Here is a 13,338-nt window from a genome sequence, read left to right on the forward strand (position 1 = left end):
GGATGGCCCTTGTGGTCTCTTCCAACTCTATGATTTTATGTGCATTCATGCTTTCAAACCATTTAGTTCGGTTCTTGCATTTACATCCTACCTTTTTCTTCAAGGAGCTCAAGGTGGCATACACATTCCCCCCCCCCCTGCAGTTATTCCTCACAATACCCCTGCAAAGGAAGTTAGGCTGAGAGGCAGTGACTGTACCAAGGTCACACTGTAACCACTACACCCCACTGGCTCCCACTAGCCTATTGCTGCTGCCCTGCTCTGTGCTTGACCCTTGGTGCATGGTGTGTGGGGGGGGAATAAGCACACCATGTCATTAAAGAACTGGGGCACTTGTAAAGTCTTCTAACTGCAGCTCTCTTCCTCTGAGTGCCTGCATTCTGGAGACAGGTTGCTTTTATTTATTAGTTGCTTACACTAGTGACACTTGTAATAGCTCTTCTCTGCCTGGGGCTACATTCTTGAAAGCTCCTACAGTGATAAAGGGCTTGAAAGAACCTGCACAGTGCATATCGTTCTTATTCCTCATCCTTTTTCTTTTTTTAGTCTAAAAGAAATAATAAGCATTCGAAACCCTTCGTGTGGGTTTCTCATTAGACCACCTAAATGTTCTCAAAAACGTTATCTTCCACTCGGATAGTTTTATTCAAAGGGTGTGTGTGTCTGTGTGTGAAGAGTGAAACCTCTTCCACTGACTATTGTGGGGTTCAGTTGCAACTTGCGGGTGGGGCAGATCATGTAGGACTTTTTCACAAAATGGGCATCCCGCCTTCAGGCATCGGCGAAGGAAAGCCCCACGCAATCCTCTCCACCCACACTGTTGTGTCATTCTCTCACACTCCCCCTGCCCCATCACATCATGGAAAAGTGGCTTCTAGGCAGGTGTGCATGAAGCGAGTCACAATCCCTTCTGGAAACACTGCATTTCAACACTTTGCAATCCTTCCAAAACTTCTTAGAGGCACCCACCCGCCAGCATTTGGCTGTGCAATAGCTACAGCAGAGTGACTGCTCCTGTTCAATAAAAAGGGAACCCGTGGGAAGACTTGGGATTCCATCTGGGAAAAGCTTTTGGGAGAAGGGATGTAGCTCAGTGGTAGATCACATGCCTTGCATGCTGAAGGTCCCTGGTTCAGTCCTTGGAAGCCACTGACACTAAGTCTAGACAAAGCTGAGCTTAATGGATCAATGTGCTTGCTCAGCATGAAACTACTTCATATATTTCTATCCTCTATTGTATGGTGAAATAGCTTCAAGAGTTTCAGAAGCCTCAGGTATACTATCATATGTGAAATTTCATAGGAATATCCCTGTGGTTTTTACACATTTTTGGAAAAGTGGGTATTGTTGGAAGAGTGAATTATATTTGTCCTCGGTGGTGTTTGAATTGGCTTCCATTAATTTTGGTGTGGGCCATTCTCCCGTGATAGACAGTCTGCTTGGATGAATGACTGCAGATGAAGTTCTAAGGGAGCAGGATGTACGTGTGGCAGTTGAGATTTATTTGGGATACTGGAATGACAGCTAGCCCTTAGAATCATAGAATCATAGAGTTGGAAGAGACCACAAGGGCCATCCAGTCCAACCCTCTGCCAAGCTTTTGTAAAATATCAAACATGATTGGGGCAAAATCCTAAGCACACTTAGGTTGGAAATAAGACTCACTGAAATCAAATAAGTGTGCATAGGATGGGAATGTTGTGACTCACCAAGAACAGTGAATGTCCAATATTCACCATTTTTATCCGACCCTATTAATGGATTTATCTAGTAGTGCAAGCCCTACTTTTCCCACTGCTTGCCATAATTGAAGTCTGTCTTCTGAGCTGCTGGCTAACTTCTTTCCACAGCAGTATCTCTAGTGGTGAAATGGAAATATTTATGGATTTATTTCATAAAATTTATGCACTGCTTGATTGTAAAACAAAAACAAAAATCCTCAAAGCAGTTCACAAATCATAAACCAGTAAAATCAAGAAAAAATTACAGCCCTTCTTGAAAACATCCAAAAGTTTCAATGGTGAAACACTGAAATTTGCCTCCAAGTAAATGCTCTTGGGATTATGGCCTAAATATACTGAGTAAATATTACTATGTTTCTTCTTAATAAAAAAATGCATTTATTGAAAAGATTTTTTTAAAAAACCTCAGCTTTGGGGATATCCGGGGCTTCTGTTTGCAGAAGCTTATGTTGTAGCTGAAATGGGGCCGGGAGAGAGAGATGGTAACAGTAAATTAAAACTAAAGATAATAAGATGTTCACATGGGAATAATCAGGATTTCTTAATTTTCTGCTTAAGAAACCAAGTGCTACGGCCAAAATCTCTTTTGAAAACTGTGACTTCAAAAGAACTAGGGCAATATTAGATAAAATACGTACCCAGATTCCCAATGCCCAAATCTTTAATATTTTGCTAAGGAAGATGGGATACATTGTGGGTCAGGATGGAACTCTTCTAAGGCAGAGAGAACCTGGGCACCATAGACAGAGACAGCAGATGGTACAGACTTGACAACACACAAGCCTCTCATCCAAAGGATGCTCTATTGAGGCAAGGCCCCTCTTGCTTCCAGTGGAACAGCTGCGAGGACTCTGATGAAATTCTCAGAGCCTACCTTAGAATAGCCAGACCACCAGTTTGCAGATTTCTGCCTCCTAGACATAGCAGCAGTAGTAAGAGGCCTAGTCATTGAAAGGCCGTCTGTTGAATGTGCAAGTCGAGTAATCCCTTTGCTTGGTCTGGTAACTTTCGGGGAGCTATAAATAGGTGGAGCTGTTCCACTGGTTTAAGCCAACCCTGCCGTCTCCCTTTTATGCTTGCAGGAATAAACTGTATTATATATTAGAAATTTAAAGGTTCCTGGGGTGAAGCAGTGAGCTGTTGTGGTATTTGGAGTGCTCATTGTAGTGTTTGTTTTGCAAGGACACTTACCCGCCCACAAGGCATGCAAATAGTTCAGCTCTGACTCACACATCAAGGATGGCCTTTTGACTGAGCTCATGTTATAAGTCGCCTGACTTTTGACAGCTGTGCTGCAAGTGCCTCGCCTAAGGTTCCAAATGGGGACGGGACTGTCACTTAACGATGCTTGGTTATTTCAGACTTTTGCAGCTTTCTTAGCACCCCAGTCGAATGTTGGGGCCTTTCTAAATAGCTGCTGTTCTACCCCCGCTGGAGATTTCACAACTGCTTCTCTAAACCCTCTTGCTAGCTATTGCTGCAAGCACTGCTACTATGGAGAAATTGCAAGTGTTCAGTTCCCCAAGCCACTGATAAGATCAGTGGTTTGGAAACTGCAATTCTTCTCCCAGCAACTGCAGGTCATTCAGATGAAGTGCTGTGGTTAGTGATCTGGGTCATGGGCATAATGTCTAGCAAATGACTGTGGAACATGACAAAATTGGGGTGTGGGAACCTCCAGACTGCTGGCTGAATCCTCTAGGTCTCTCTAGCTGGCCCTGCTTTGCATCCCAAAAGGGCAATCGTGCCAATTAGTTTTGTTTGACTCAGCCAGGAACTTCCAACCTCGCCAAATAGGTAAAATATCAAGAGCTGCAGGCAAGCTCTGGAAATGATAGAAAGGGGGCTATGCACAGCTGCTTCATTATATTAGGTTCTGGGAGAGTTGTGAGCCAGTGAGTAAGTTGTGGTCTCCTTGTTGTACTTTCCGTGTTTATCCTCTGAAAATTGGATCAAAAGCACTGAAGATTTGGTTGGAGATGGCACAAATGGCCAGAGAAAATTGCTCATGTCCTGCTCACCCCAGAAGCAGCACTTATAAAACATCCTTGAATTTCCTCCTTGTATGCTTGAGATGATATTTGCAAGAGATCCTCTTGGTGCCTTAATTCTGAAACTGCTTGGTTACCTTCCTAGGAAGAAACATGTGCTCCAACAGCTGAGTCTGAAAGTAAGGTAAAGGTAAAGGGATCCCTGCCCGTTAGGTCCAGTCGCGGGCGACTCTGGGGTTGTGGCGCTCATCTCGCTTTACTGGCTGAGGGTCATGTGGCCAGTATGACTAAGCCACTTCTGGTGAACCAGAGCAGCGCACGGAAACGTCTACTTGCACTCTGTGCTTTCGAACTGCTAGGTTCTATTAACTTGACTTCTATTAACACATAGCAGGGGTAGCTATCCTGATGCCCTCCAAATGTTCGTTGGACTCCTATTATTCCTATCCAACATTGCCAATGGTAAGAGATTTGAGGAGCTGTAGTCCAATAGTCTCTGGAGGCACCATGTTGGCTGCAATTGATATAGATGTTTATGATAGTCAATATATTTGTACTGTAGCTTTCATACAAAGAGAATCACTGGATCTTTTTTTTTTTTTTTTTACTGCTTTGCTATCTCATGTTCAGCAGTCAGAGAAGGGAATTTTCTGCCCTTGCGCAGATGAATTTGTAGAACTGCTACTTTGGGTCTGCATTGCCCTAATGGTTTTTTCTTCTTCTTCATTTTTTCTTTTTTACAGAATGGCTGCAGGCTGTCCAAGCTCTGATGAGCCTTTCCATCATCTTCAGCGTATTGTCTTTGTTCCTGTTCTTCTGCCAGCTCTTCACTCTCACTAAGGGTGGACGGTTCTACCTTACTGGCATTTTCCAGATCCTTGCTGGTAAGTAAAGGGGAGTGGAACTGCATATCCTGCAACATTGCCAAGGGAAATTGTCCAAGATGGAGCATTGGTTAATGATGGAAAGCAAGGAGACTCCAGAATAGCCAAGAGTCTACTGTAGGTTAAGATTCAGAACGTGCTCTGCCATGTATGTACAGTGGTGCCTCGCTTAACGAATGCCTTGCTTAACAAAATTTCCGCTTAACGAAAGGATTTTTCAAGCGGAGGTTGCCTCGCTAGACGAATTCGTTTTATGAAAAATTCATCTAGCGAATCGCGGTTTCCCATAGGAATGCATTGAAATTCAATTAATGCGTTCCTATGGGCAAAAAAAAAAAATTCAAAAAAATTCAATGCATTCCTATGGGATTCGCTAGACGAATTTTTGTTATAAGAAAAGACCCGTGGAACGAATTAAATTCGTCTAGCGAGGCACCAATGTAGGTTTATTCTTAAATTTCTTACACAACATTCTAAAAAGGGGGGGGCAAGACATCTTAAAAGAATATAGGATATTCAATATTTAAAAATATATATTTTAAAAAATAGGTGACAGCACAGCACATTTAGCAAGTGAATTTTAATAATTTAAATTGTTAATAATTTAATAATTATGTTTCCTATTGAAAAAGGCATGTTACTATTGTAAGCAACGAGAATTCTCTGGTTGTATTGAACAACATTGTGCATGCTTGATTTAAGATTGCCGTTTTAAAAGAACAACAACTGGCTGTGCTCCTGTGTTCAGTTCACCTTGATCTGCCAAATTGCTGCTTTTGATCTGCAGCAGTTCAAGCAGACAAAGGGGTTTTTTCAACACTTGTCTACTTTCCAGGAAAAGCATAGTTGACTAAAGTTTTGTGTTCCAAGCTCCTGTTAAAAGTCACAGAAGTGAGATAGTTTAAAAAGGAGGTTGGGCATCAACAATAGCAGAACTCCCCTGAAGCGGCATTTCCTTCCCCCAAAGGGAAGTTAGTGAGTTTACCATTTTTATTTGGAGATTGGACATGCACATCTCCAGATGTAGCGGGACTCCAATTTCCATCAGCCTCATCCAGCACAGCCAGTAGTCATGGAGGATGGGAGTTGTAGTCCAACAGCATCTGAAAGTCCAGAAGTTCCCCCATCCCTAATTGGGAATCAACCAACACCACAGCTCTATGGGGGATAAGAACTGCGCTCCAGATTAGATGGACAGGACACCCCCCACAGCTGATGGAGCACACCAGAGGCTTTTTTAAATGCAGGGGTAGGGAACCTGTGGCCCATATTCCATGACCACTGGCCATGCTGACGGGTGCTGGTGGGAGTTGGAAGCCAATGACATCTGGGGGGGGGGGTCAACATTCGGCCAGTCCTGCTGTAGACCTTGAATTAAGCATTGGTCTCAGAAGAAAGCAGCTTTGCAAAATGTCCCGGTGATCCATGAAGACATTACATTGGCACTGCCTTTGAGGCTGCTTGGCTGGCAAGTGCTTTTTTTGCCATTAGCCTTGGCTTCTTGCATCCATAATGAACAAATGGCAGGTGTCAATCTGGTATAGTTAGGTATGGTATCATTTATTTATATGCTGCTTTGGGGCCCAGAGGTTTCCATGTCTGCGAGGTAAACCAGGTTGTTGTGTAGTGAGCCAAAAGCCTAGGCTTGGGAATAAATATTGGGTGAATCATACTTCTTTCATCTGTGGCAGCATTTCTGGGTTTGACAGTAAGGCCTACAATCTTGCCCCAGCCTGGTGCTCTCCAGAGGTTTTGAACATCCATTATCCCTTGTGCTTGTTCTAGTTGATGGTGGACGGCTGGAGTCCAGCAACATACTGAGCATGCCAGCATGGGTTGTGCTGCTCTTGCCTGTTCCTCCTGCACCATACTGCTGTTTCACTTTCACTTTCCAGGTCCCCCCCACCCCCAGATCAGTAGACCTCTCCTAAGACAGTGATGGCCAAACTTGACCTGCCAGCTGTTTGGGGACTACAACTCCCATCATCCCTAGCTAACAGGACCAGTGGTCATGGAGGGTGGGAATTGTAGTCCCCAAACAGCTGGAGGGCCACGTTTGGCCATCACTGTCCTAATCAGGACTGCCTTGCGTACCTGTACTGCCATGCCTTCTGCAATGGCACCATCTCTTGGACTTGTCTTGTGGCATGCTTGCCAACCACTATCCCAGGGCTGAAGTACCATCAACCGCCATTCACCCACTCAGTCCACAGTTCTGACTGCTGTAGCACCAGGCTTGAAAGGGAGCTGCTGTGTGCTTCTGAATAGTTCTTGTGTCAAGCAGCTTCTTCTCCTGTCCCTCATCTCACTGCACTTTAGCCTAGCATTGGGTGAGCATTCCACACCCTGGCTCCTAGAGAGAGAGAGAAAGAGTCTGTTTAAGAGCCTCCCAAGTGGGAGCTGTTTTGGCTTGTGCTCAGATAAATTTGCATTCCTCCAAAAAGGTTTGCTTTTTCAAAGTCAGGGTTGCATTTCCTCATAACATTCCTGGGGCTTTATGGACATTAATCCATACCTTGTATATACCGTTGCTGGTAGCTGTGAAGGTTTAGGAGCCTCAGCAGCCAGCATAAAGATAGCTCCTGTTCGTGTTTTTCCCGATTCTCTCCTGCCAAAGCAGTGTGAGCAATTGGAACCTCTGTTTCTGTTGGGTGGAGCATTTGGAAGCCAGCCCTGCTCTCCAGTCCATGAGAAAGCATTTTCCAAGCCGTCAATCACTTTCTTTGCAGATGATCTTGCCCCCAAGGCAACCTTCCTTCCTGTGACTCAGCCCTGTGCTGCTTGTAAACTGCAGTTTAAATATGGCTGGTTTTAATGTGTAACTTTCCAGCATCTTTGGAAGGAGCAGGGTGCTGGTCACAGGGATCTGGGTAATATGAGGTGTGCTTCTGCTTTTTGTGTGGGTCTTTCAGCGAGAGGGACCCTGAGGTTCATCTAGTCTAACCGCCTGCAATGCAGGAATATGCAGCTGTCCCATAAGGGGATCAAACTTGCAACATTGGCATTATAAACACCATGCTCTAACCAAGTGAACTATCCAGGAAATGCAATTAAAACTGAACTCAGTCTAATAGTCTGAGAGTACATGATGGTTACACAGTGTTGTAGCTTAAGTATGTCTAGTGTGTGCCTGGATGGGGATATTATATAAATATTTCCTCTCTTTTTTGTAAAAACAACAACTAGAAAACAAAATCTGAATTTTGAGCATATGCTTTCATAATAGATTTATCATGCCAAATTCAGTAACTTTCATGCAGATTTTTTTTTACAATAACTGATTGATGCCATCAGCATCTGAATACAGCATGTTACGAATCTGTATCAAATCTGAAGGGTTTTTTCCCCCTGCAGAGGTGTGCAGAAGTGGATCAGATTACAAGATCAATTTGTGTGCATGGCAGATACTGACTTTTAAAATAACACTAGTGTTTTGGTTCCCCGTTCTAGACTTTGAATGCAAATGTTCCATAGCACCAGGTTTCAGTCACACAAAATTTATCCTGGTGTTTCCAGTGGCTCAAATATGTTGCTTTGAAGTTTCTTCCAATGCTCAAAGTTGGAGGGCGGGGGGATGAAATGGGATGGCTAAATTTTATGTTGGGCCCAAATCAATTGACTGGTGCCATCTGTCATATAGGATAGTCCTTCCAACTTCTTCTGTTTGTGCCCTCCTTTTGCTAGAGATGCAAATGAGCACTGGAATTTCAACTCTATTCTGGGTTCAGAGATGAACCTGGTGGCCTTGGCTCCACCGGTGGGTGTTCTCCCATGGAGATTGCATCAGATACTGTCTCTAGGAACTAGCTTTCCATTTTCTTTTGCAAGATGGGAACAGAAGACGTTTGTATTAATTCCCTACCCCTTCAAGTGCCTTCTCTCTCCAACCTCCACACTTCTTGGGGGTCCAGTGAAAAAAAATGGTTACTTCAAGCAGAAACAAAATCACCACCATCTATCTCCTCCCCCTCCTCCCCAGCTCTTCCCATAAAACAATCCACACTCCCTTGTCTAGTGCCAGTAGGTGATTTGTGGCATGACTGCCCTGCTCTCCCCACCCCCACCCCACCCAAAGTGAGAGACAATTGCTTATGCTCCCAGTCCATGGGCTGGATGCTGTGGCTGTGGGTGTCCTCTCGATGGCCCAGAGAATGGGAGCTGCATCAGCAGCTTCTGAATCCAACACATTCCCACTCCTGCACTTTTCTGCAAACAAAGGGGGCAGTGTGGAGGGAGAGAACAGCTCAAATATCACTGTGGTTAGGTGTAGGTGGTCCTGAGGTCACAGGGCTTTGGAACAGAGACTACTCTGGTGGCACATTGAGCAGGTTGCGGAATTGCTGGGATCAATGGAAAGGCCTTGTTCTGGGCACTGAATAGAAGAGCCATTGTGTAATCCTGGCAGTCGCTGGTGCTGAGCTTTTCAGGAGGAGGGAGGAAATAGTTCTAGAGCTGGTATTGCTGAGGTGGCAATACAAAGATGTTGGACTTAGTGGCATTAGTGCCGGAAGGGGGCCTGGTTTGACCTGCTCACGCTTTGATCACAGGGGCTTAGGGTACTGGAGGCAGCAGAGTGGAAAAGAAGACGACAAACCTCTGCTTTAATTATTAGCAGCATGGCAGGATTAGTCATTCCCTAGTACATTATAGAGTAGGGCCTCAGCCAGACCAGAGTACCTGTTGAAGTGCAATGGAGCAGTCCTTTGTAGGAAGAGAGGGCTGATCCAGTTTCCTCAATTGGGCATTGCAGACTCCTCCCAGCTCAAACAAGAGGATTGGTGGCCATTTTTTTGTTCCAGTTAAGAGGAACTTTTAAGGTGGCAGTTACTACAGTAGCTCAGTGTGTGTAATAGGAAAACTTAGGTTCTGTATACCACAATAAATCCAAGATGTGGTGTTTCTGGAGATGGGCGGATAGGCTGATCCTGCATGAATTTAATTCTCTTCTCAAAGCTGATTAAAAAAACACACTAAAGTCCTTATACTGAAGAATATAAAATTGCAAAAGATAGTGATGCCTTGGAGTTTGCAGAACTTTTGAAGTGAGGCTCTTCTTGGCAGGCACCTGCATGATCCTGCTTTCAAAGTCTCTTTCCCTATTGGCAAAATAAAAAAAATTCCTTCAGTAGCACCTTAAAGACCAACTAAGTTTATATTTTGGTATGAGCTTTCGTGTGCATGCACACTTCTTCAGATACACTAGAAACAGAAGTGTCAGACCCTATATATATACAGAGGGTGGTGGGGGTGGGTGGGAATGGGAGATGGGCTGATGGGAGTGGTAAACCTGTAGATGGGTGTTAATGGCTGCTGATGGCTGCAATTAGCACCTCAGCACATGCTCAAGCACTCACCCAGTTGGCCCTTGGTGGCAAAAAGGCTGCTCACACCTGCTTGCAGCCTGAAATTTCTTGACATAAGAGGAACCTTGCTGGATTGGGCCAAAGGCCTGCCTAGTCTGGTATCCTATTCTCACAGTAGCAAACCAGGTGTCTTGAGGTGCTCCTAAGCAGGATATGAGCACAACAGCTCTCTCTCCCCAGCCGCTGGCATTTGGAGGCGTATCTTGTCAAGGTCTGTGGTGAGCCTTGTCCTCCATGAGTTTGTTTAAAGGCCCCCAAGCTGATGGCTCTTGTTAAATATTGTGGTAGGGAAGTCCAGAAGGAGTTAGGTGGAGAAGGAGAGGTGTTCATTATAACGGACACATCCCAGCTTGATCTTCCATAGTGGACCTGGATGGGCTTGCTTACATTCTTTGTTGGCTTCTCTTTTGCAGGTCTATGCGTGATGTCCGGGGCCACCATCTTCACAGCGAGACATACAGATTGGCATCTCCACACAGACAACCTCTCCTTTGGCTTCACGTACATCCTGGCCTGGGTGGCCTTCCCGTTGGCTGTCATCAGTGGGGTGATCTACGTCATCCTGAGGAAGCGCGAATGATGTGTCGAAGGTGGCCGCTGAGACTACAGCACTCAGGACAAGGGGGCCTTGACGAGTTAGGAAATGGAAACAAACAAATAAAAAGGAAGTTAACCAAAACAATATCAACAAAGAGAAAAAAAACCAAACTGAAAGAAGGGTTACTGTGTTCATTGAAGATGTATATAGTATCTATGGTTTAAAAAAAACCTATTTATAACACTTTTTACATATATGTACATAGTACTGTTTGCTTTTGTTTGTTGACCTGCCGCCATGTTTAAAGCCTAAAGAAAGTGCCTAAGGACTCTTTAACTCCTAACAGCATATTCAGAGTGCCGTTCCGCCCCCCTCCCCTGCTGTGGAAGCAAATGGATCCCTCCTCCATAGCTCTCCACTTCCAATCCCCAAGCCACATGCCAAGTCGAGAGCCATAAACTGGGCCCTCAGATAGGTGCGATATGCCACCCAGTGCACTGATGTTTGCTTATGCCCCTCATATGCTCACGTCAACTAAAAGATGGGTTGCAATGGCCACAAAGAGGGCAGGGAGGGGAGGGGAATGTCAATGATGCGGAAGGCATGGCTGGGCGAGCCCACCTTTAGAACCCCCTGGGATGGTAGTCAAGATGAGGTGTTGTATGTGAAGTATAGTCCCACCGATGCAGCCGGAAGCTGCATAATATCACCTCCTCCCCACCCCCCTCTTCGTATGACAACTGGAGCTCTTGGGAGCACAGATATGTTGTCAGCCCTATTGAAAAAGGAGGTACCTAGAGCTAGAGCTCCTTTCCATGTGTTAAATCAGGTCCATTTCTCCGTACTTTGAGATGGCCAAGATGAGCACTGATGCTAAGAAGAAGAAACATTTGAGGGAGACACGGGACGTAAAAGAAGTCCGTCATGTTGGTTTGTAACTAGTCAAGGGTGGGTCGCCCCCCACAACCTTGCCCGTTGTGGGACAATAGGCAGAAAGAATAAGCTAAAGTATGGGAAAGCAAGGAGCCCTTCTAAGTTCCAGACCCCCACCCCTCTCCATAACCCCTTTTACAAAATTGAATACCAAATCTGTGAAATGGTGCTATCTATTTTCCATTCCTTATATCGCTAAGCCATTTAACCTTACTCACTGGAAAGTCAGATAACGATTTTGAGATAAACCAAGGAATAGGAATGATAAATAATTCTTGTGTAATATATACAGCCTGTAACTGCTTTTGTACTTAGGAAAGTTGCTATCATCATTATTATTACTATTTTTTTAATAAATCATTTATAACCAAGGTATTTCTCTCCCCCACTCCTTTTTCTTCATGGTCGGGAGGGACGTAAGTGAACCTTCTAGCCACCTTGAGGATCCCTCTCTCCTTCCAACTCCTCTGTAACCCTTTTCTGTGTCCCCGCCCCCAAAAGTGTGTCTGGCAATGAACTGTATTGGCAGCCGTGTGTAGATGTGTAAGCGGTGCCTTTTGATGCTAAGACTCCAGACATTATTACCGGTATATGATTATTTTGCTTTGCTTTTCTGATTTTATACCAACTTGTGTGGACTAAGAAGCAACGAAATAAAAGTCAGAATAACTCACATGCTTTGGCCTTTGGTTGTATATCTTTGGGGAGGGCACATGTATACGTGGTTAGAACAATAGGATGCTGTATGTATTTATTTAAGGCAGGGGTAAGCAATATGGCACCCTCCAAATTGATGGCCTAGAAATCCCATGGTCAATCATCAGGAATGATGAAAGTGGGCACCCAGCAAAATCTGAAGGGTACCTGTTGGTTGTACCCATTCGGGGCTAGCATATCTACTAGCTGCTTGCAATGAATCATTCTGTAGGAAAACCTCTAACTCTTTGTATTCTGAGTCATAGCCTTCACCAGAGGCTGTAAGTCTTTTTTGCTTTGTGGTGCTGGATCTTAATGGGAAATTGATATGGCCGCTGAAGCAGGCTGCCTCCCTGGGGGGTGTTGGGGGCCAAGAGGTCATGACTTAAATCCCACATGGGGTTGGTTGGGCTCCTCCTACATCTTTGTGACCAGGCTGCCTGGGTGGAGCTTGGTCAATAAAACTGGTGATACTCCACTCACTGTTTTTGTGCTTAAGTTGGGACAGCTGACTTAAGAGGCCAAAATGGAAAGAACATTGCCCCACCAGAACGCCAGCATTTTCCCCACTCAGGCTCTCCTACAATCTGCTGTGGTACAGGTGGCATGGAACACTTTAAGATGGATTTTTTTAATGCATCCTAGATCTGGCTGCGTCTCCTCCATTTGGCCTTTCTGTTGCCCTTACAGTGGTTAACACTAATGGATTTGATAAGCCTTGCTGAAACCGAATTCCCTCCCGATATGTTGGACTACAGCACCCATCAGCCTTTAACATTGGCATTCCTGGCTAGGGCTGATGGGAGCTCAACATATCTGGAGATAATTGGTTGGGAAAAGCTGGATTTCAACTTTGACGTTCCAAGTGGCTGGTTGGCATTACAATATTACAAGAAGAGGAAGAAGAAGAGTTTGGATTTGATATCCCGCTTTATCACTACCCAAAGGAGTAGCAAAGCGGCTAACAATCTCCTTTCCTCTCCTCCCCCACAACAGACACCCTGTGAGATGGGTGGGGCTGAGAGACTTCAGAGAAGTGTGACTAGCCCAAGGTCACCCAGCAGCTGCATGTGGAGGAGCGGAGATGCGAACCCGATTCCCCAGATTACGAGTCTACTGCTCTTAACCATTACACCACACTGGCAGTCAGAAAAAGCAAGTGTGTACTCAACATCACATGGGCAGAAATAA

General features: G+C 44.9%; 1 protein-coding gene across 2 annotated transcripts in view; it reads left to right on the forward strand.

Moving 5' to 3' along the window:
• The window catches only part of PMP22 (peripheral myelin protein 22), a 30,601-nt gene extending 18,475 nt beyond the window's left edge, over nucleotides 1–12,126 (forward strand). For both annotated transcript variants that reach the window (XM_035104666.2, XM_035104667.2), the window contains exons 4-5: nucleotides 4,477–4,617; nucleotides 10,394–12,126. In XM_035104666.2, the coding sequence (XP_034960557.1) occupies nucleotides 4,477–4,617; nucleotides 10,394–10,560 (308 nt within the window). In that variant the 3' untranslated portion in view covers nucleotides 10,561–12,126. The remainder of the gene's footprint in view (nucleotides 1–4,476; nucleotides 4,618–10,393) is intronic.
• Nucleotides 12,127–13,338: the final 1,212 nt, after the last annotated feature.

This window comes from Zootoca vivipara, chromosome 2, assembly GCF_963506605.1.
Source record: "Zootoca vivipara chromosome 2, rZooViv1.1, whole genome shotgun sequence".
Taxonomy (NCBI): Eukaryota; Metazoa; Chordata; class Lepidosauria; order Squamata; family Lacertidae; genus Zootoca; species Zootoca vivipara.